The 25,203-nt window shown below is 45.3% G+C and overlaps 1 protein-coding gene across 2 annotated transcripts in view; it reads right to left on the bottom strand.

The window, feature by feature from the left end:
- ISOC2 (isochorismatase domain containing 2) overlaps window positions 1-25,203 on the bottom strand; it is a 159,581-nt gene that overhangs the window by 79,797 nt on the left and 54,581 nt on the right. For both annotated transcript variants that reach the window (XM_085616538.1, XM_085616539.1), the window contains one exon: window positions 10,537-10,684. In XM_085616538.1, the coding sequence (XP_085472664.1) occupies window positions 10,537-10,668 (132 nt within the window). In that variant the 5' untranslated portion in view covers window positions 10,669-10,684. The remainder of the gene's footprint in view (window positions 1-10,536; window positions 10,685-25,203) is intronic.

Here is a 25,203-nt window from a genome sequence, read left to right as displayed (position 1 = left end):
CTTTTGAAGGAGCATCAGCAGCAGGAGTAATCTCCAAATCTGGTGATAAGTCCAGGCCACTAGCCTCCTTTAACTCCTCAAAGAGATCGTCTGATTCCATGAGCTCACCTTCTTCCACTTCTTCCATCTGGTACCTCTGTTCCTCCAGTACCCTTTGAGCCTCCCTCCTGGATCGGATTCTCACAACAGGAGTCGGCAGCGCCATAACCGAATCCGACGGCACCGGAGCCGGTGTCGAACGCGGATCCAGGGGAGCAGCCGGCATCGAACGAGGCCGAGCCGGCGCCGGAGAAGATGGAAGCGGCGTCGATGTCCTCAGCGCCGGTAAATGCCAAGACGGCGTCGCCGGAAAAAATGGCATGAAGGGAGCATGTGTAAGATTGAGGAACTCCCAAGCTGAATGCCATAGGACCCATGGGACCCGAAGGCGCACCAGAGGGGTACAAGGCTCTGGAAAAGACCCCATACATAGCATTTAGATAACGCGTCGGATCTTGACCTGGGCCTGGAAACGAAGGATATGGCTCAGGCTGAGGCATCACCGGACTCGGGCCGATCGGCACCGACGGTGGAACCAGCGGAGTCGAGAACTCATCCGTAGCTGGAAGATCGTCAACTGGAGCCGGAGATGGAGCCGGCGTCAGAGATGGAGCCGGGGCCGGAGCACACTCCGGTGAAGCAGCAGGCGATGTCGGGCCAACAGGAGAATCAGGAACAGAGACAGGAGAAGGAGATACAAAGTCCTTACGATGTCGAGAAGGTGAGGTCGATCTCGGAGCCGAATCCCTGTCCGAGCGATGTCGAGATCCGTGCCTCTTCTTTTTCTTATGCTTCTTGGACTTGGAAGCATGCCCCGACATCGACTTCGACGCTGACCTCGACCTTGATCTTCTCCGACCTCTTTTCTCCTTTTTCACCCTGGCGACGAATAACTTGGCCTCCCTTTCCTTGAGAGCCTTTGAGCTCATCTTGCGGCAGCATGAACATCCTTCGACATCGTGATCCAATGAAAGGCACCATACACAGTCCTCATGCGGATCCGTAATCGACATTTGCTTACCGCTCTCCCTGCAAGCCTTAAACCCGGACTTCTTGGTCGACATCTTCAGCTGCAGACAAGAAGAAAGAGAGAGATACCAGCAGAAAAACAAAGTATCCAGCTAAAGCTACAGAGAGAGAGTCCCGAAAACCGTTAGCATCGAACTGACGTCATCACGCCGACGAGGTCTTCTTATGGATCCGGTGACGTCAGCGGAGCCGATTGCGGAGCCGTGTCTCTGTGACGTCGTCTTCGACCTCATCGGCGTGGAGTGCTACAAAAGTTTCCGAATGTTGCTGGCGCGGTGGATATTCACAAGGTGAGGAATCCACTGGCAGATGTATGCATCAGAAAGAATATTACGTACTGACACATCTACTCCTATTGTTATAGCACTGGCAAAATTCTTGGGGTGGCCGTGGGCCATAAGATCACATTCCCTTCGTTACAAATAAGGTTGAATCAGATTTTGTGCATCTGCATATGAACGAGGAAAGATATAATGTATCTAGTAACCATAGTAGATATTAGGTAGAACCAAGTGTCTGTATTAATTAAATGTGGCCTGATATTTGTACCCCTTTTATAGTGAAAGCTAAAAAAAAATGCTGATTATTTTTACTATCCCAGTTTTAAATGAAATTTTTTAATGTTTTTACTAATAACAGTTTTTATTGTGGCTTAATTTTATTTCCCCATTCAGGATTTGTATTATATTCTATACAGTGTTTTATTAAATATTTTCGTATTGTGCTTTTATGACTAATTTGTCGAATAAAGCTTTTTTGGATTGGATTGGATCTATCAATCCATGTAAACCGAGACTACAACTCCTGGACTGCACACAGCTGTTAAATGAAAATTCATATTTCAGCCTATTAATGGGATCTACAGGAATTGTAAACGATGGTCGTTGAAGCCAGAAAGGGCTAACAAGAACAAGGGCCAGATATGCAAAGGAATTTTGTGTTCACAAAAGGTCTGATTTCCAATATCAGGCTGTGTGAGCCCTTAAATAATGCTGTTTGGTATACAACAAACCCACATTGCAATACAGTAACACGTTACAAAAAATACAAAATGAGCAGTGAACCCACTATATGTATTTTTCTACTGCAACACGTTACTGAATCGCAATTTGTGTTTGCCACTAAATTCTGAATCGGTATTTGTAAGTGGTGTGTTTAGGGCTTCCCTTCCAAATACTAATTTGAAAAGGAATGCAATAATGTTTTGAGACTGAAATTAGGTTGCAAAACATTGATATTTTACCGACTACACAAGTGTCACTGTAATCCCACCCCCTTTGTAACTGTTGACAAAAACCTATTTTTAGAGTACACAGTGGTCCTACTCCAACTCTTTATAAAAAATCTTACTTAAACTCTTCTTTTTATTAAACAGATCCCTTTTTCCTTTAATGAAATGGGCTGTATTAAAAAAATATTGTTTTATTTAACCTCAACCATAGATAAGGTGATCTGCTGACTCCTAGCAGGCCACTATCGCTGTGATTTTTTATTTTTTGGGGGAGTTTTATATAGCGCAAACTTGACCCAAAGGTATCGGAGCGCTTTGCATGAGCACCAGTTGCTTACACAAGGACACATTCATTATTGTTAGGCACGGGGAGATTAAGTGATCTGCCCAGAATCACAGGATGTTGAGTGTCATTGCCGAGACTCACACCCCGTTCCACAGATTTGAGATTGTCCGCCCTAGCTGTAAGGTTACATATTCTCTCCATGGAGAATGGTAGTGGGACACATTTTGTGACTTACCTTATTAGTATTGTTGAGGTAAATCAAGATGTGACCCACTACGACTTGGTATTTTGCAAACTTACCATTAGTACATAGGTCAGTTTGCAAAATACCACACTGGTTGCAAAAATATTGGTCACAAAGTGTGACCAGTATTTTGCGACCAGAGCTTCATACATCTGGACCAAGATATTTAGTAAAAGTACTTCTTGGGTGTAATTCTACCGCCATCACTTGTGCCTAGCGCAGTGCTTCCTAAATGTTTTAGAACCACAATCACTTATTAGTAGGACCAAATTATTGCACCCCACCTAGCTTTAATGAACACAATGGCGGGCGATTTTGTTTTATAAGACTAATGCATGGTGTGTTTGCATACTGTCATTTACAGAGAGCACATTTCCATTGAAATCGTCACTAAATTTACACAGACATACAGTTTTAAACTATATTCCACACAAATAATAGTGTGCGGAAATCAGGTTTCAGTCAATATTTATTATTTGTGCAACACAGAGTAAAGGGTCTTGATTTGTTCTGAACCTATTAAATCTTTGTTTTAGTCACACTTCAGAATTATACAGAAAAGTGCTTTATTTTTGCTTTTCTAAATGCAGAATATATACCATTTATTTGCAGGTATTTACATTTTGCTGTGTGCTACGAAAAAATGACATCCTACTGCCTTTCCTTTTTTCACACTTCATGTACCCCAGCACGATTGGCCCATAATTAACTTTACTTTTCTTTCTCCAGCTGCAAATTGAGAAGAGTTTATAAACACCAGCTGTGTTAAAAAAAACCACATAAACAGCAGAAGATATAGCCTGACTTTTCACGTGTGTTTGAAGTGCAGCAAACTGACAAGATAAATACAGAATTTAACCCTTCGCATGCGTCGGACGGCCCCCAGCTGTCCGACGTCACGGTGGGCGAGTGCGTCAGACGGCTGGGGGCCGTCCAAACCGCGCACGCGTGGAATTCACCCGCACCGCGTGGGAAATCGAGGAGCGATCAAGGGGTTAAAGGAATTTTTAGTTTGACCTTGGACATACCACCATAAATCAAAGGTTTAGGAAACATTGGTCTAGAGCTAAAATTAAATGAATATCTGTAAAATGAACAAAGGTAGAAACAGATTATAGTCTATGCTGAAAAGAAAGAAAAAAAAACGCTCCTTGTATTGGGTGTATACTTTAAATTTACAGTGCCCGTGTCTTTGTTGATTTTCAGATGTGCAAAGAGCTCTCCTGCTGATAAGCAGAAAGAGCATTTGTAATGCGCCCTCTGGAGGGCCCCTGCACGGCGATAAAAGACAATGTGCGCGGCCGCCCAGGTGCGGACACTAGAGGGAACAGCGGTACAGACCCATTTGGCTTGCGACCCAAAACATTTGGGGCTACCCATTCGAAACTCTATAGGTTCAATGATGTCCTGTGCACAGAGTGTATTAAATTCCTTCTTTAACTTGGCTCACAAAGCTATGGGCACTCTCCTAACCTTATGTAATACAGGACGTTCATTATCAACAACTCTTATTTTGTGCACAAATCTTTTAAATAAGCCAAGAATCTTTTGGAACACTTCAGGATAAATGCTCTCCTCAAAAGAACATGAATATATTTTATCTTCACTATGATTTGAGCAGGGTTTTTGGGATCTAACAGTATTTCCAAGTTCTTTGGTCTTACCACCCCAATAAACATGCGTCACCCCTTGACACATATATTAAGCCTTCCATCAAATGGTCCTTAAAATTAAGCATTGCCACAAATTCACCCATGTGGAAATGTAAAATCTGAATCTCTCGTTTTTTGATTAAGCTAGGTTTCATCCATTTTTCACCCCTGCCCTCCTTTCAGTCTGGTTCTCTTCTTGACACCGCATCTGCATAAACATTAGGTAAAGAATTGCAGGTTGGGACATTGTAGGCTGTGTAAACATGCAGAGTCAGCTTGCTCGAAGGTTTCCAGGCAATAGTTAATCCTTAAGTAAAGTCTACTCAGAATAGCACATTTTGTTGTTCAGCCTTAAAATGTAGAAATTGCACAAGACACCGAGGCTGTAAGATTCTTGCCTTAGCTCATTTGTGTGTTCTTTCCAAAGTTCGATTTACTTCTGGGTGTTCCTTGTTTGTGATCTTCCCTATAAAAACCCATGTAGCCATTGCTGAAGCATGCTCCTTGCTTGAGTAACTCCATGGTGCTCGTTGGATGGAGACCCATTCTGAATGCTTAATAAATTACCTATGGTCTGTACTTCGTTCCACTGTTGATTCATCCTTAGTTGATAAGGACCCGTGGCAAGAGTGGTGACCTTGCACCAAGCAGATTAATATTAATCTGTTCCACACCTACAACTTCAATGGGTTTGCCCTCGTACCCAACAGGACGTATAACTGAATCTTTTAGCGGGCACTTACCAACATGACTCTCCCCAAACTTTTTCACTTATTAAGGTAAAAGGGCATTCTGAATCTACCATGACCCTTACTTCCACCCCATTTATGCTCAATAAGCAAAAATGCCTTTTTATCATGTTCAAGGACATTTCCCACACTTCTTCATCCTCAACATCCTTTGAAGATGTTCCAACAGTTAAAGCGTCACTCTTGTCACTTGTAGAAACATCATTTTTACTTAACCTGCTTGCCTCCACCCTATGCATTTTGCTATACTTATTCTTCCTGAGGATCTACATACCCTGGCAAAATGCCCTTTTTCATTGACTTGGCACATGCACAATCAATGGCGGGGCACATACTAGCATTTCCCAAATTAGATGTGATCCCATAACTATAACATTCTAGAGGTTTTAGAGGTGTTTTCTTCTTATACTTCTCAGCCACTACCTTTCTCTTTCCCTTCTTGTTCTTCGTGTTCACTGATAAAACATTATGAGCATGGGATTTAATGTCTGTTAAAGTAATCAGTTCCATAAACGAAGTTGTACTTTTGATTTTGGCTGTCTCTTCAAGGGCTTTTTCTAAAGTGAAATGGGAGTAGACAACAAGGCTTCCTGGACCTTTTTGTTATTAGTTTTTTAGACCAGTTGATCTCTGATCAGCTCTTCCTCGAAATACTTGTAATCACAAAATACTGCAAGGATCCTCAGCGCCCCTACAAAGACTAGCACAGATTCTCCTGCAATTTAAACTCTCTTGTAAAACTTGTGCCTCTCCATGGTAACATCTCTGCGTGCCTTAAACATTGTATCTAAGGATTTAATGGCAGAGGCATACTCATGAACATTTCCATCTATGCCCTCACCATCACCATCATTCCGAAAGAGAACTTCTCTTGGAATCTGTTTTAAATTTTCTGAGCTTCAGGGCCCAAACAATGCCAAATATGGGACATTTTAATATACGGGTAAAGGACTCTCCATCTGAGGCATCCCGATATGCTTCCATTGTTCCCAGTCCAACTCTGGTGCTATCAGATTCGGTAAGAATGCATATGGGGGAACAATAGATTGCTGCATGGCTACAAGGATGGACAGAAACAAGGCCTCAACAGAGGCTTTATAAAATAGCTAGTCAATTCAACATCGGAAACACACAATTTAACAGTTAATACTACACACACACAATTGTTAAGGTAATATGACCAACAACTGTAGTTCCAATAGTTGTAGCAGCTTCACAGTCAGATCAGAAAATGAGCACCAAGCAATTGTAGTTCATTCCACACTGGCAGCGATCAATTTAACAGTTATTGTCAAAACACAAATAGAGATTATCAAGATAAAAACTGACCAAAACCCAAGAGCCATAGAGTAAGGCTGCCGGTGCAATGTGGTTGCTTGTATGATAAGTGCCCCAACTAAAAGTGAAGGCTGCTTCGGAGAGGTAAAAATAAGTCTTCTATGCACTGGTTTAAATCCAATTTGAAAGTGAGGCTTAATAGCCGTGGAAGTCACGACATGCAAAACCTACCATTCCAAAATTGCGTGACGTGGCGCATAAGTATACAATCGAAGAGCGGATGTGGAGAGGTTCTTGCAGTTAAAAATAGCATATAGGACTATGCATATGCGTGGATGCGCACCGGAGATCGCTGCCCAAAAACACCCCACAAACAGCAAATGTAGCCAGGAAGCCAGCGTTTCCAGCACAGCCCTCAGCACATGTTCTCCAGTGTAGCCACAGCATCCAACATGCCACACCACAAGAATGAAGCACAGGAATGCCGCAGAGAACTTACAGCCTCCAACCCCACCTACACCAGCCTCCAACTCCGAAGGCCGATGAAGATCTGCCTTCCACTTTACAGCCTTCCACTATCTGCCGCCAATACTCTGCACAGCCCAGACTCGATGTTGAAGCACAGGACGCTGCACCGAAACCAATCCCTCGACACTGTAGCAAGAGCACAGCTTGACACCACAGCATGCGTAGTGACTTCAACCTGCCATGGTTCTCCTCGTCTCCACTAAAAGATGCAGTGCTTCCAAAGAAAGACTTTGTCTAGTTTCAGTGTACATAACACAATGAGAGAACAGCCAGCAACCGACACTTACCAACTCCCACTGACTCTCCACCACAGGTTTTACCCACCTGGAAACCTCAACATTTCCTACCCATGGAAACACAAACACTCCATGAGCTAAGACCCAACACCAGCCACATGCAAAATGGCACAGAGTGGCACTAGATTGGCATAGTGCGAGAAAAACGATGGTCTGGAATGCGACCCTGAGCATTTGCCAGTGACATTGATTCAAGCCTTTTATCCATCACCTTGTTCTTTGCTGAAGTAGACACCCTGTGTGTGAAGAGTATGCCAAGGTGTGGGTCCCGTGCTCACTGCACCAAAGGAAATGTATTACATAACACTGCTGTTACCACTGCCCTCATGCCACCAGCACTGCACATGCACAGATAGGACTTCATGGTGACAAGTTCTTGGTGTACATCAAGCACTCGGGACTAGTAACCAACGCCATTTTATTGCTTCCCAACACTCGCTGCTCTGGATGCACAGCCCTGGGATTTTGTGCTGATAAGAGAACTTCTACGGGTGATTCTACTTCCTTTGGATGTTCCCTTTTCCTACCAATCTTTTATTGGTAAACCACTTGGTCACCTCCTTGCCTGTTACCCAGAAGACCCGCCTACTTTGGTGTTTTCTGCTTCTAAATTGACCTTATCTGGCTATGCGAGTCATGGAAGTGTGCACAGAGGCCACTGGCTTTTTAAAAATGTAGCCAGATTTGGAAAGTTTTTTCCAATAGCTCTTCCACGCCATTAGGGAGCGATGCCCCACGGCAGCTCCAGAAACAAAGCCACAGTGACATCACTGAAGCCATAAAGCTTCGCCCATTAAGCTCTGCCCTGATGTCAGCTTCTCATTCATTTTATCTGTACCTACGAGGCTAGAAATTCTGAGTAGGTACCGTGCAATATATTGATTTGGAACCTTTTAAAAAAAAACAATCAATAAATCTTGAGCATCCTTCAAGACAGGGAGGTGGGTGGGATAAGTGAGGAATCTGTAGGTAGAAAGAGTATCTACCAGAAAGATCATTACCAAAGCTAAGTAACCTTTTCTTCTGATGGATACTTCTACTGCAGATTCCTCACCTTCTGAATAGATTCCCAAGCATTACGGAACCTTCTGGAAGATCTGAAGAAATGGTCATATAAGGTAATCCTAGAGGAGAAAGCAAAAGTAATCCTTAGCGAAGGTATGAAGGGATGCTCATATCGTCGCCTTGCCAATTTCGGATACGGGGACTCCCTTCAAAGCTGATGTTGAGGATTTCGCCCTTGTGAAATGGTTCAAATGCCCTCCTGTGTTTCCAGATGTACAAGGGTATAATACATTTTGATACATAAGATACCATCTTGCCAGGTTTTTAATGGCCAGGTTCAGGATCAATCAATTGCACCATTTCTTGGCAACTCCTTGTGGGTGGGTACGGCCTGAGTTAAGGGCAACCGCAGGACATGTCTCCGCAGCACATGTTGCATTTCACAATGTTTTGTCCTTATTTTAGTCGGCCGAGGAAGCTTTTCTTGATTCCCTTGTTGAAGTCTCTGAATCTGAAACAAGCTAGGCCTTCCCTGATATATCATCAGATGCTTCCCACAGACCATGTGGTTTTCTTTTTTTTTTAAAAACAGATTTTATTAGGTTATTCCAGTGAAGTCTGGGCAAGAGCCCACATGTACCTGTAAAACAGCATGAATGAGCAGGAATACCATCATTTCAAACGTTTTCTCTTTTGCAATCCTGACAACATGCAGGAAACTCAATTAAACAATATGTAGACAGTTCAAGATTCCAGTCAACAGTCCCAGGATACAATTGTTGAAATACAGACTAGCCCAATGCAGAAAAGAAATAAATCTAGGAGAAATACCTACGCAGTGACCACACTTAGGGGTCCATTGATGGTAAAGGGGGAGCTCAATCCCACGGTACGCTGCCCAGCGGGCCCATATCTTGCAGTGGTTTTGGGGACAGCCACGTGCCATAAATACTGTAATTTCCGCACCCATACACCTATCTAGCTCCAACTTCCATTTGCCCAGGTTCGGGGGGGGGGGGAGAATGCTGCTTGTACCTATTGCCCCCATCTCATCAGTGCTGTGAAAGAGGTAGAGTCGTGGATCATATGGGAGTTACCATGATAGTATATTGCTAAGGCAATAGGGAGAGGAGTTGGCCTAACGGCTAGGACAGTCGACCTCGACTCTGGGGAACTGGGTCCGAGTCTCTGCAATGACGCTGAACATCCTGTGATTCTGCGCAAATTACCTAATCTCCCCGTGCCTAACAAAACAAGCATTTGCAATGCAATAGGTCTCGCATTTTCAAGTTTAAGCTATTGGCATTGTAAATGACAATGCCTTTTATTTATCTGTTTTGATAATTAACACATAGATAAAAGGCATTGTCATTAACAATGGCAAGAGCTCAAACTCTTGTAAATGCGAGACCTGTTTCAGTTAAAAGAAGGAGCCGCCATTGTCTCGGGCTGCTTGTAAAGTGAAAGCACGCATGGCGCGCTGAAGGCTGCAAGAAAGCATGTCCTGCCTGCAGTACAAGAAACTCATTTAAGAAAATAGTGCTTAAAGACTAAATAAGTGTAACTGCAGCAAATGATGGACAGAATGCTGAATGATTCAAACATTCTCCCCCAGTCAAGAGATCTGGGTTAAATCCATTGTTATTTTGCCCACTAATAAGACATACCGTGTAACAACAGAAGTAAAAGGGCCAGTCCTCATGGGAGGTTACAAAAGCTTCCCTTACTTGCATAGGGTCACATCCTCATCAATGAACAGGCGCTAGTTTGTGCATAAGATACCATGATTACCAAGGAGGCCATGCAATCAGCTGCAACCCTTCTGTAAAGCAAGTTTGTAGTGGGAATACAAATAGGGCATAAATACTCATGCGTTATCAATGCTTCTTTTATGGATCTTGTAAGAAGCTGGAAGCATCGCGTGAGACAAGACTGGTCTTTTCGCTGTCAAAGGGGAAAGTATTGCTGGACCTACATCCCAAGGTGTCCGTGACAGAATCTACAAGCAAAGCATTCTGTTAGCCCACCCATGTCATTTTATGTTTGACAAAAAGAAGACAATAATTCTTTCTTCTACCTGTACAGATCAGCATTTATGGTCGTCCTCAGGATCAGACAGGTATCACAAGCTAAATGTAGCATAGCACCTAACTAAAGCAGCACGTACAAGCACCAGTCACTCTCTCAAGGGTTCTGTACCTGCAACATTCGAGCTGCCACCGACACCACCTCTGGAAAGTACGCAATGTTGTGCCGGAACTTCTCCTGCATGTCACACAAGAAGAGGACACTGCCTTTCTGGCTCAGCTTCCCAATGCGACACAGCGCCATATTTACTAGGGTTGGCCTGCGGAAAGAGAGACAGAAAAAAACACAGATGAAAGTCAAGTCTGTTCACAAATCCAGACCCCACTGGTTGGGACAAATAAATTAAAGCAAAATATTGAACTGAAGAAAAATAGTGTATTGGAGTCAAGTGATAATTTTGATAACTTGTATAGTTAGCATAAGCCACCCTTTCTAAGGCAGGTTGGTTCAAATGTGAAGCAGAGAGATACACTTCAGTGATGTGATTAGAATAAAATCCTGAAATAAAAATAGTTTAAAAATAAAGTGGGATGACAAACATAATTAACAAAAAAGGGAAGGAGAAGACTGGCAAATATTAATAGTAAAATGTAAAGGATACGTTGATTGAAGAAGTGTTGCAGGGATTCTGCGTATGCACAGAACTATGCGCAGGAAACCAAGACCTCAGAGAATTGTGGTGTACCAGAAACTCCCCTCAGAACCAAGAACCCCATATCCGACTAGCTTAGTGTCCCATTCGTTAGCCTAGATCTAGCTAGGCGGTCCCAATGTATAGACAACCCAGAACATGCGACTTAGATATTTCTCAGGAGTGGTGGGCATCCGAAATACCGGTTTGTACTTATTTAACAGTCCACAACAGAATAATACAGACACAGTAAAGTTTAAAGAGTTTATTTTATAAAACTCGCGTCCTAAGATGCAGTACTTTGGCTAACACTAGCAGACAAATGGTTAAGATCAAAACCATCAGCATTGTTACAATACCATACAGAATAAAAGGAGCAATCATAATAATAATGACAGTGGTATGCAGCCACACTCCTTTCTCTAGCAACTAATAAATTATTATTAGACTAATAGAAGGTCTCTTAGGCTAACAGGGGGGACCCCATACCCTATAGATCAGCTTAGTGGAATCACATCAAAGGATCAGCTAGCTCTCTCATGCATCAGCTCTTCTGTTCAAATGAATCCTAAAACATTCTGTACTGTAATATTAAAGGCACTTGTCCTTCAGATATTGGCAGCTGCATGTATGATATGTCTAAAAAGTGGTACGATCAATCTGAGCACAACACTCTGCACCGTCTAATGTCCTAGCCTTGTTCTTTACATGATGTACAGACGAAGGTCGCAGCACACTGTTAAGAATGTTAAACAATAAACTGTTATCCTGTAAGGCAAAGTCGAGTAAGCATTTCTAAAATGAATAACATATAACAACAGTGTCGCGTGCAAAGCAGCAGAAACGGCAAGCTGGCTTTCTAACAGTTGTCTCGGTTATGCTAACTTAGTGTTGTAAATAGGGAGTGGTCAACCCATACTACAGAAGAACTACTAAAGGATGGTAAATAGTACAGAAAGAAACAGGCATGTTACGTAAAGGGAACATGGGGTAACCAGCGTAAAACAGAAATAAAAATAAAATGAACAGTAATAAAACCAAAAAAAGACAGAAATAGTCAAATGAAGGGGGAAGAGCCTGTCCCGTAAATTAGAAAAATATATACATTAAATAGATTAAAAGAAGCATCGGGCAATGAAATGAATGAAAAAAATTGAAACATAGTATTAGCCAATGAGTGATTATCAGGCCCAGTGAAATGGCACAGAAACATGCATTCCGTCATGACCACCATACACGAGGAAACGATCATCCAATATTTGAGCAGGACTACTAAAGGGTTGCTTGTCTCTGTGTCCATCCGAGGAAATGTTGCAATAGTTTATAGGTATTCTGCTGTCCCAACAAGTAGACAGACAGTGAATAGTGTATTAACTTCGCCCACCACAAAGTATCCTTATTCAGATGTATGCAGGATGGGCGCACAGTACAAAGTACAAAGTTCAGGTGAATGTGAGCATGCAATCAGCTATGCCACAATGGTGGCATCTTAAAAGGAACCTGGTCTATTAATCAAATGTACCATGTTACCTTCCTATCAAATATGTTGGACCACTCAGTGACATTCTTACCTACAACATACAGTAGTTGTCACAGACATTCATCCTGCTAGTGTATTGGTGTCTTACAATAACTTACTTAACCTTGATTACAGAAGCCTCAAAAGGAGTTCATTTTTCATGCATAAAAAATCCAGCATCCTTGTAAAATAATCAATCAGTTGCATATCATGGTGTTGGGTCAAGCTGAAACGTGACAACATTTGTCTAGTATTAGGATGGGCCCTGCTTTCAGGATTAGCACCGAAATGGCGGATCCCACCTCTACGGTCATAGGACCACCTTGAAACCGTTCCAGTTGGATGCCATGCCTGTCAACTGCTAGTGTTTCCCCTCTTGTCTTTTCTTCTGTAACACTGCCCTCTTTCAAGATTCACTTATTGGTGGCCTTACTGCACCTCATTCCCTCTCTCTCCAGTCTGCAGATCTCAGATTGCCTCAGTAGCACCTCATTCTCTCTCCTCTGCAGGTACCTCACAGCGACCCTGCAGCATGTCATTCCCTCTTCAAGGACCTCACTGAGATCTGCATGGAGACCTTCCAACAGCTCATTCTCTCCTCCCTCTCTCTGCAGCACCTCACTGCAATCCTGAGGCAGCGCATTCCCTCTCCTTTCAGGGTCCATTGACAATGCGGTCTTGTAACAACTCATTCTCTCTTCCCTCTCCCTACAGCACCTCATTGCAACCCTGAAGCAGCGCATTCGCTCTCCCTTCAAGATGCATGGACATCACTGCGGTCTTGTAACAACTCTGGAACATAGAACAAGAGAGTCCGCTTGGAAGATGTACTTACAGTTTGCAGGACACTCACAGAACATTGAATGTGCAATATAGACTGTGGAACATGACCTCATAATAAGGATATCACATAATAATAACAAAACAATAACAAAAAAAACAAATAACTAAATAATTGAATACCATACATGTTAAAATCATCATAAAAAATATATACATTACATTGCAAATTCTTTCAGATAACCAGGTTGTGAGAAGTTGGCCTGGTATATGATGTTCACTAGTTACAGTAACCACCTTGTACCATGCCAAGCAACCCTTATGGTGTGGTTGTAAGTCACCCTTTTCGGACTAGCTGCCCTAGTGGTAGCGTAGGCTAAGCAGTCTTTGAGGTTAAACTCGTTAAAGCGTGTTAAGCAAGTTGTTTTACCATATGTAACCCCCTTTTATACCAATGAAAGGACACCACACAGATATATATTCAAAATATATATGTATTTATTACTCAAAGTATCCCCTAGACTCTTTATGAGCACAGGAGCACAAATCGTTAAACAAGAAAGTATTACAATATACAGAAGTTGCACTTTATATGGATAGGCCCTGGTGGCCAATCAAACCATATACTAAAATAGTGGTGTAAGTACCACGAACAGGAAAGGGAAAAGGCCTAGGGCCTCTAGAATCGCTGGGCCTACAAGGAGCTAACTTCAGTCAGTGACCAGGAGGTCCACGGGTCGCGTGTGCAGTGAGGAAAGTTACACGCGGGCTCCCATAGGTTTTCAATGGGTGCGCAAAAGTTCAAAAGTTACTGCTAGAAGGGTCTTCTGGATGGACTACGAACTTAAGACTTAAAACACAGACACTAGAGATGTTTCTCTACACTTGGGCACCGGAGTGCCAGCTTTCCCTCACCCACAGGAAGCGGGTGCATAGGTCTCGAAGTGCGTCGGGTTTCGTCTATGGATTCAATGGAGCATGATGACAAAGATGCTGCAGGCGGTCGGTCCAGAAGAGATGCGGTGGATCCAAGGGTGGATCGGAGTTGTAGAAGACCTGAAAGCAGAGGGGACAGTGTTCACAGTCACTAGCCAGTGACCGGCGTGGCACCAGGTAGGTACCAGGCGATGTCGGGTGCAAACAGGTGATGAGGTGTAGCTTGTCTCCGCAGCCACGTGGTCCCTGAAGGTCGACGACGTCCAGGAGTCGGTTCACGAGCTGTTCCACGCAGGCTCTCGCTGTCGGCGGTGTCGGCGACTCGAAGGAAGCAAACAAGCCTTGGCAAAAGCAGAAGTCGTGAAGAATGAAGAAAGCTGATTACTCTGACCAGCAAGGTCAGAGAGGCTGCTCCTTTGGAGGGAAGCAGGGGCCAGTCTGGAGCAACCAGACCAGCGTCGTAGTTTTCAAGGTTCGTCGCCAAAATGGCCACTAGCCAACGGGCCAGGGACCGGGCAGGCGCGTCGAGATGCAAAGTGCAGAGGGGCCCCACGCAGATCGTGACGATGCTGGAGGGCTCACCTTTGGTGCAGATGCTGCTCGGGTGTTGGGCTTCTCAGGACCCAAAGCACAACTTGGAGGGAGCCTCTGTTGTCGCGCTTGCAGCTTGTCGTGGGTCTTTCAAGATGGCTGGCTCCACTTGTCTCGGTGCTTCCACGGGTTCCTTCTTTGCAGGGACTGTGGATCGGGCTGTGAGAGGTCTGGAGGTCCAGGTCTTGTCGGGCTCTGGGCTCGGGCTCCGGCAGGAGGCGGCGGCAAAGCAGACGTCGAGTAGCTGGTTGGTGCTTGCGTTAGCAAGATGGTCACTCCCTGACCATAGGGGAGATTTCCTTCTGTCCTCTGTGCAGCAGAGCGTCGAAGTTCCCGTCTTCTTCTTTGTAGTAAGTTGATTCCAGGATGTCTGAAGTCTTAGGACACAGCTCCTACCTTTAAGCGGATTCTAGGGGCCGGACTACCTGCTAGGTCCCTCCCTAAGGGTGGGACCAGGAAGGGGGTGGTTACACCCCCAATCCTTTGTCCAGCTCGCCCCAGGTCCGGGGCTGGTGTGCCCCAGGACCGGTTTGAACTGGCATATGCACCGAGGCTCCTTGTGAGCCTCAGGCATGTCTGATTCCATTCAAGCCCTACCTGACCAATACACAAAATCCTGTCTGGGGTGGTGCACACACCTCCCCTGGCAGGAAACCCTTTGTCCACGTCTCCCAAGCTGGAAGGACTCCCAGCAGCAGGAGGGCAGACTTGTGTCTGTGGTGGCAGCATCCATTTTGTGGAGCTGAGGCTATGTCTGATTTTACCCAGGTTTCGGGTACTGTACATGTCGTGTCCCTCTAGAAGGGTGGAATGCTAACCCCGTCGCCAGAATTGGCGAGGGGTTAGTATTCCAATTCGTATGACACCTTACTCGACATGTTTTGGTAAAGCCAAACCAAAGATAGCATTTAACTACGAGGTTCATAATGCACTTAAGAGTATATGGTATGACGATACCTGGAAACGGTAGAAGGAAGTTGTTCCGACCACTGCAGACAGGCTCAGCTCATGCCAGAGCACCATCTCACATGGAACCAAGCACTCTGCCTTCAGGATTGTTAAGGCCTGCCATAGGAGTGACTTATAGGTTAACATGTGTCCCATTTAAGGTTAGGTATAGGTATACTACACCTAAGTAAGAGGTGGTTACACCAACTTACCCCAGCTGAGTGATCAGCCAGTTGTGTCAAATTTGTTAGGCCAGCCAAGGGGTGGCATAATACATGCTTCAGCCCCTGGTAGGCCTTAGATACACCAATGCCCTGGGTACCTAGTGTACACTGGTACAGGGGCTCACAGGGTGATCCAATTCCAATTGGTTATGCACCTATGGTGCATAGTGTCAATTTAGTAGAGAGAACAGCAGGCTGGGGGTCTGATTAGCAGGCCCACAGCCTCAATATGTCAAAAACCAGTGAAGCAAAAAGCTAAAATTTGGGGTGACCATAGGATAGCAGACCCTACTCTCCTACACAGGATTTTTAGAAAATCTACCACAACTGGTAGTATAAACACTTGCAGTAGTTTGCTCACAGCTGACACAAACAAAGTGTCCAGTACAGGACCTGGATTAGCGATATTAGAACTTTGCAACAAATTACTTCTGGTGAACCCTCCTACTGAATTGTCACACTGGGTGTTAACCACAGTACTTGACTGAGTGGGAGCTGCAGAAACTTTTATCATATAAAGCAATCTGTACTGGGGGTAGCAACAAATTACTATGAGGTAGCAATTTACTCCTAACAACAGAGTTTTGAAATGCATTCAAGGTTACAAGATATACAAGATTTCTTTTAGGCCACCTATGTCCATCTTCCAAATGTGCCAAATGTACATAAGAGTGTGCAACTTTAGAAACTTTCAAAGGCCCAAGGAATTGAAACTCGATCTTAGATTTTTTTTCTCATATCCTTTAACATAACCCAAGCCCCCACACAGATTTTTGAAATCATGATACAACTTCATCTTTTCCTGAGCCACTTTCATATTAGATCTACCTCTATCCAGATCCACTTGTTCCTGGACAGACTTGTTAGATTTGTCCCTCAACCAAGTTGGACATAACCCAGTGCAAGATTGCCTACCTCGCAAACTGGAGAAATTCCTGTTGTAGTAATAATAATAATATCTGCGTTTATAGAATGAAACAGCTACCTCAAACAGAGGTGTCCCGGCGCTTTAGCGGGCAAAGCAGGAGAGAGGTAGTACCAAGATTCTAGCTTTGGCTAAAAAGCCACGTCTTCAAGGTCTCTCTGAACTCAAGTTCAGATTGGATCAAGCGCATGTTGATAGGCAGGGAATTCCACAATCTGGCCATTCACCACCATGAAGGATCTGCCTCCTATGCGTGACTTTGCATAGCGAGGTTCACAGAGCAGGTTCTGAGAGTTAGACCTCAATTAACGTTTTTGTTGGTAGAGGCATAACTGATGCTTGAGGTAACTAGGACTTCTGCCTCGCAGTGCCCGAAAGGCCATGGTCTGGGCCTTGAATGTTATCCTTTTCGCTACCGGCAGCCAATGAAGCTGTCTTATATGCGGAGAGATCTGGTGCCAATACGGTACTCGTCTAATTAGTCTTGCAGCCGCATTTTGTACCATCTGCAATCTCTTAATCAGACAGGCAGGTAATCCTAGGTATAGAAAATGTGCATAGTCCAGCCAATATGTCACGGTGGCATGGACTATAACTCTACGACAGTCGTAGGGCAAAAGATGTAGAAATTTCCTCAAGCTTCTCAACTTACCGAAGCATGAGGCTGTTATATGACGAATTTGGCCTGCGAGCGAAAGATCTGCTTCCCATTTTACGCTCATGTTTTTTGCCATAGTTGCTGGCATAGGTGGCAGGTCTATTTCTGCCGGCCACCAACGTCTACCGGACGGAGGAGATGCCTTACCAAAGAACAAGATCTCTGTCTTCTCCGCATTGAGCTTTAGTTTATTGTTATTCATCCAGCAGGAGATGTCCTTCAAGCATCCCTTAAATCTAATGAAAGAGTCCACAGAATGATCCTTGAAAGAGAACACCAACGGAGTGTCGTCCGCGTACGATATTGCCTTTACTTCCCAGTTAGCAATGAGCGAAAACAGGGGTGCCCGATAGGTATTTAAGAGTAGTGAGCTCAAGGCCGAGCCCTGCGGTACCCCACACCACAGTGGCTTAGATTTCGACTGAAAGGGCTGAAAAGCGACTCTTTGCGTGCGGTCTTTAAGATGGGGCTGTAACCAGGAGAGAGCCATCCCTCACAATCCCATAGATTTGAGTCTGTCTAATAAGATTAGATGAGCCACGGTGTTGAATGCTGCGGACAGGTCCAAAAGCACCAACATCGCTGAAGCTCCTGTGTCCACAGTCATTCTTACTGACTCCGCCACCTCCAACAGCACCATCTCTGTACTAAAACCGGACCAAAAACCGGACTGTGTGTCATGCAAAATGTCATGCTCATCAATGAAATTAGCCAGTTGGTGCTGTACCATCTTTTCCAACATCTTCGCCGGTGCTAGCAGTAATGAGATCGAGCGGTAGTTGTTAAGCTCTCCCGGGTCCACTTTATGCTTTTTCTTATGGGGCAATAACAACGCATGTTTTCATACATCAGGGAAGATGCCCATGGAAAGTGAGGTGTTCCATATATGATTCAGAGTGGGATTAATCAGGTGAGCCAGTGTCCTCCACAATTTTGGTGGGGCACGGATCCTCTGCGGACCCTGACTTACATTTCAGGATCTTCGCCAGGGATTCCTGTTGGGAGATAGGGAGGAATTCCGAAAAAGTATCCTCGATATTTCAGATTTCCAATGCTTCTGTTTCAGCTGTCTCCACCTCTGTCGTGAAGCTGTCGTAGACCTTCTGGATTTTATTCTCCAAAAAGTCTGATAACTTTGTACACAATGAGGGGGGCGGCAGTATTTTGCTCTCAAGCACCGCAGGCTTGGTGAAGGAGCTGACTATCCTAAAGATTTCCTAGCATGACTTCTCAGCGCTGTTAATGCACTTCACAAAGTAGTCCTTCTTGACACCCTCATCAATTTGTGAAACTCTTTTAGAGCTTTCATATAGGCCAGTTTGGCCATTGGGCTATAATCTTTCCTCCAACGGCACTCCATATTGTTACATCTACTTTTTTCTACTCTGAGATCCTCAGAGAACCAGGGGGCAGATGGAGATTTCCTTGAGATTCTAACTAACATGGCCGGAGCTACGGTGTCCAGGTCGGCAGAGATCCACCTGTTCAGAGCGGGCGTGTCTACATTAGGGTTGCTGGTTAATTGCAGTTGACTCTCAAACAGAACTGGACCATGGATCGCTGCTGTTAGCTTCTTCCAATTTCTTTTTGGCATATTGCAGATTTCTCCACCAGGTTGTAATTTTTCCAAATTGAACGAGAAAGGGACCAACCAGTGGTCAGTCCAACTGATGCGGGGTCTCAGCTACCAACGACATAATGTTTGAGAACAATAAATCTAAAGTATGGCCTGCACAGTGAGTGGGGGATTTTACATGTTGTGTAAGATTCGCTCCACTAAGTGACATGGTCAGCTGAGAAGCATGAATACAGCGGGATCATTGATATGCAGGTTAAAATCTTCCAGGGCCGTTTGGTTGGCATATTGCAATGACTTCTGGGCAATGAAGTTGCATAGATCTGAGGTTACACTGGGTGGGCAGTCTGGTGGTCTACATATCAATAGCCCGCAAAGGAGGTCGTGGGTCTGGTATGTATACAGTAAATTCAGACCTTCTATCAAGCCCATATTTCTTAGATCTGTAGTAGAGATCTCCCATAAATCACACACAATGATGGCTACCCCAGCCCCTCTTTGATCACCTTAGTATGAGGGGTATAATGATATGCCCATACTTTCCTTTGAACAAAATCCTTTACATTCTCACCACAAGAAAGTAGAGTTTGGATACCCTCTTTGAGCAGGCAGTTGGCCCTCTGAACAGCACCATTAGCTTGTGGCATGTACAAAGCAATATTATGAAACTTGATGCCACTGATTTTCAAAAACAACTCCATCCTTTCTGAAATTAACTGGACACCATTATCAGTAACAAGTTCCTCGGAGTAGCTTTCCAGGCTAAAAAAATTCCAAAAATAGAATGACAACACTAGTAGTAGTTCCTGCAACAAAATCATAGTAAATCCCCTTTGAAAAAAAAAGTCTATGAGCACTATTAAGAACTTGGACCCATCAGGCAAAACTGACATATGTTCAGTAAAATCCAGAGCAACTTTACACCATGGGGCATGAGGCAAAGGAGTAGGAATGCACGGGGTATCTCTCAATTTCCAATACTTGTTGGACAAGATACATTTTTGACAAGCATCCACAAATTTGCCCACTTCTCTGTCCACATATTGCCATCAAAACCAAGATCTTAAGGATTTCTTTGTGGCAGTAGATCCTAAATTACCTCTATGTGCTAGATCCATAACATTTGCTCTCAAAGTTATATGAGTATTACACATTTTTCATCACGTAGTAATGTACCAGACTCCACAGTAAGCTGATCAGAGAGTTGACTAAAACAATACAAATATCCCTTTAAATGCTTAAAAGAGGGCCATCCCTGTTGCACAAATTGCTGAGCATTCTTTAATACCGCATAACCCTGACAAGCTTTATTTCATTCTAAATTTGAAATGACAACCATACACCTATCTACAACATCGACTAGCTACAACACTTTCATGTCCTAGTAACTCCTCACCAAAAGAACCATTGTACTCCTGAATAAGAAAACGGGATAAGCAATCTAATCTAGCATTGGTGCTACCAGGAATATATCTCACAAGAAAATTATACACCTGCAATTTAGATAATATTCTGATAAGACGTGACAATGCTGAGGTAAGCATCGTTCAGACTACAGACAGACTTCTGTCCACAGGATTTAGACCCGCATCGACTGCTTCCACAGTGGGCTAATTGGTTTAACCGATGGCCGGTCTGATTGATATCCATGACACCGTTCACGTTATTATTCTGCACTTCGTCTTGGAATTGTTGGTAACCACGGCAGTTATCCTGTATTCTCCAAAATCCACTAATCAACGATGCTCTCTTATTGTCCTACCCATTTGAATCCTAGAGGAGTCCTGCTAATTCAATTCCAGGGATTTCTTTAGCCACTGCGGCTACAATCGGTATCCTTACCGAACCATTATAGGATGATTGAATCCAAATAGACCTGCAGCATTTTTAGAATGCCTAGGTCCCCAGAATCCCCGTTTTGAAGATACCCCATAACACGAGAGGGTCAAAATGTCGTCGACTACGAAAGGGAGAGTCCCAGAATACTAGACATATTTTCTAGAATGAATGATTGAATCTGATATCCTAAGGACTTCCCGGGAAACAACCTTAATACCGAATCCTTAACAACAAGTGGGCTTAATAACGACTCCCAAAGACCTTTACCTGAACCACGACCTCTTTAACAACTACTATATCTGAACAACGACCTCCTAAACCAGAGGTAAGTGTCAATAATTAAATAAAAAAGTTACAAATATTTTTTTTTTTAATTGATTTATATATTTCCTTATATTAATTAAGATGTTGTTATAATAGACGTTGTATAAATTAACCTAGTTAGGCCAGTAGATGTTACTGTAGGTTTGTTTTTTCAATGATGCGATTCTGATCTGTGCTCGATGCGTCTGTTCACAGTTCAAATTTCATTTCAATAAATGTCATTGCTGGGGGGCGTGGCTAACCACCTAAGATGGCGGACGCAATCTGGTGAGGCTCCAGATCTCGGGGGGAAATATCCTGAGATTTGCCACCTTGGGGGCCGCAAATATAACACACAACATGGGGGGCTGCTGCTGCGGCCTCTGGAGAGGTCCTGGGGCTCTCTGCTGCATTAAGAGACGCTGTGGCAGGTGATCGCGGCACTGGGCTGAGCCTGAGGGGGTCGTGGCCTTCTCGGCAAGTGCGGCGGAGGCCTGCGCCCTATGCCCCGGGCGCTCTGCGGTCACCTACGGCCCTCGGATGATACTGCCGTCGGGCGGCTGGAGTCCAAATGCTGAAACGGCCGTGACGGAGACTCCTGCACTGAGGCCATCCCGGTGATACGGAGCTACCCTGCGGAGAGGGCGCCAACCGGAGAGACGGTGAGGGGGTGAGCTGTGCCCGCCATTATGCCGCTGGAGGGGCCGGAGGTGCCGAGAGGAGACTTGCTGGGTGGGGCCCGGTGTGCCGTTGCGATTGACCCTGCGGGGCACAGAGATGATCCGCCAACGGAGAGGAGTGCCAAAACCTACTGGAAGATACTGGGCAGAGCCCCGTGGCCCCTTCCCCCCCTCCCCCTTTGCCGCACTACTTTATCTGATCCCCAAAGATAACAGTGACACTGGGATCCCAGCAGATAATTACCCCCCCCTCCTAGACTGACTGCAGCGCGCGCCTGATGCGCGAGGGAATTTGGTCTAAATCGCCAAGCGAACATACCCTGACCTGGTACACTGAGCTGCGCCTGTTGTGGCTGGACTCTGCCACGGCTGGCGGCACTGGTACAACTGCGACCCGGAGGGGGGTGAGAACAAAGTAAAGCTGAGACTACAGTCCAGGGCAGAAATGACCCCCGACTGCTGACTCCCCCTGGTAGTCTTGATTGCGGGGTGTAGACTGGGAGAGGGCTGTGGTTGCAGTCTGGGTGTGGCTGAACGGGCCCCTGGTCCTACTGACGTGGGCCGTTGGGACGGTCATGCTTGGAGCCACATGGTGCGCGGCATACAGTAGGCCTCCAGCATCTGCTATAAAGAATGCCTTGATGGGGCTGCGTCATTGAGTTACTGAGATAAAGATTTGCGTCCTCTCTACAGCTGCCTCTCCTCACGTACTGACGATATACACTGGTCCCTTGGCAATCATAATGGGGCGGCCTAAGGGAAAAGTGCAGGACACCTCCACGACTGCGGAGGGACCCCCGATACGACCGGAGACTTGGCTAGGGCGCCATCACCAGGTGCCTCCTCCTCGGAGCCGTACCCCAGGATAAACTTGACCTGATTCTAAAGGTCAGAGATTCGCGCAAAGCAATAGAACAACAAATTACATCGCTTACGACTGGCCTCAACCTACTTAGAGCGGACCACGGGAGGCTCGCCGATACAGTTCATGATCAGTCAAAAACATTGTCCACCCTCGAACCTAAAATTGCAGCGCATGATACGCAAATAACACAGCTGCAGCAACAGGTCGCCGGCTTACAGGATAGAGTGGAGGACGCGGAGGGGAGGAATCGACGCAATAACATACGCATGATTGGTCTCCCGGAATGCAGCGAAGGCGCCAAACCGGCAGACTTTATGGAAACCTGGTTCCGAGACTATGTGGCCCCGGAGGGCCTCTCCCAGTACTTCTGCATAGAGAGAGCACACAGAATTCCTACGGGACCGCCACGGGTGGGAGCGGCCCCTAGACCGCTGATAGTTAAAATACTTAACTACAGGGATCGAGATATACTTCTGCAAAAGGCGAGAGATAACCAACTAATACAATACGAAAACCAGAAGATCTCGCTTTATCCAGACTATACCCTACTAGTACAACGTCAATGGGCCTCCTATCAAGTAGTCAAAAAGAAACTAAGAGAGGCCCAACTCAAATACGCACTCCTCTTCCCAGCACGCTTGAAAATCATTCATGACCGGAAAACGTATTTCTTTGATAGCCCGACCGACGCGGAGGAATGGTTGGAAGTGATGTGCCTAGAACCGAGCCAGGATAGACAATCCGGCTCCACATGACGCGGGCTTAAGCAATCACAGAAAGGTGATCCGCAGCGCCATACGGGGGGCAGGTTGGGCTCCAGGATGGTAGGCCCCACACGGGATCAGCTGGCCTTGGCCGAATCCATTCAGGAAGGCTCAGCCAAGGTCTTATCGGACTCGGAGGACAGTAATACCGTACACTAAGACTCTGATCACAGTATCACCCTCTTTCCATCTGTCACACCCCAAACCGTGGATGATCTTATAGACAGTTGATAACCCCGATGGTGTCGTCCCGACGGAATAAGATGGATAGCACCCCACAGCAAACTGCAGCAGGACTATATAGCGTATCTATATCCTTTTATGTTCAGACTTTCTATGTCCTATTTTGAAACTTGGATCTGATAGGAGACTGGGGTTTGCCATGGGGTAATGCTTCTCTCCACTAATGTGCAACCGAGCATGCCGGGCTTTATGTTCACTATTGACCCCCACACCTGCTGAACCCTCCACTAGCAGATACACCCGTGGTGGGGGCCCCCCCTGTTAGGCGATAACGAGTATTCATTGATAAATCATCTTATTCCCCCTGAGCTCCGTAGAGCCACCGGAGCTTAATAACTGACCACTTCGATCATGGCTGGTGGCGACGACTCTCCACACAGCGAACGCACCACAGTTTTGTATTCACATGTTGTTCATGGTTTGGCTCAGCGCTGTTCGACGGCTGTGCCGAGTTGTTTTGGGTTGTTGGGAAAAGGGTACTCCTGGTCTGCAAACTATACTTGACTCCGAGTTGTAGGGTGTTCTGTCAAAGTTACATATCTATGGCTAATAACATTACTGCACAGGGTTCATATAACCTATTGACCTGGAATGTGCGCGGGCTGGGGGGCAGTACATAAATGGCATCATGTCCATGCCTATTTTCTGAGGCGGAAGGCTCATATTGTCTTTCTTCAAGAATCACACCTCACAGCTCCTGAAGCCTTCAAGACTTGTAACAAGTGGCGGGGACACGTCTATTCCACAAGTTACTCGGCTTTTTCACGTGGGGCGACAGGATGGATTCGCCATGGGGTCCCTTTCACAAAATTGGATCGTTGTGTAGACGACCAAGGCAGGTACATCCTGCTAAGGGGCACATTAGATGGGCTACCGGTGGTGTTGGGGATAATTTATGCCCCCAACTTCGATCAAGACAAATTTTTCCAACGGCTGAGCCAGGCACTAATGGGGTGGGATACGATTCCCTGGCTCCTAGGAGGGGATTGCAACACGGTTCTGGATTTGGACTTTATCGCACCCACCACTACATGGCGCTGTCGCACGCAAACAAGTTGAGCTCCTTACAACCTGGTTGAATGGATGGGAACTGACAGATATCTTGCGGTTTTTACACCCTACACACAGGGAATACTCCTTTTACTCACCAGTACACCAACTCCACATCAGGATTGACAGGTTTCTAGGCTCCCAATTGCTCTCCACACAAATCCACCACTCAACTTACCTAGCTAAGACGTTTCTCCGACCATAACCCCTTGGAAATCACGCTCACATGGGGTAGGGTCCCCACCC

This window comes from Triturus cristatus, chromosome 7 (assembly GCF_964204655.1).
Source record: "Triturus cristatus chromosome 7, aTriCri1.1, whole genome shotgun sequence".
NCBI lineage: Eukaryota > Metazoa > Chordata > Amphibia > Caudata > Salamandridae > Triturus > Triturus cristatus.
This window is presented reverse-complemented; position numbering and strand designations above follow the sequence as displayed.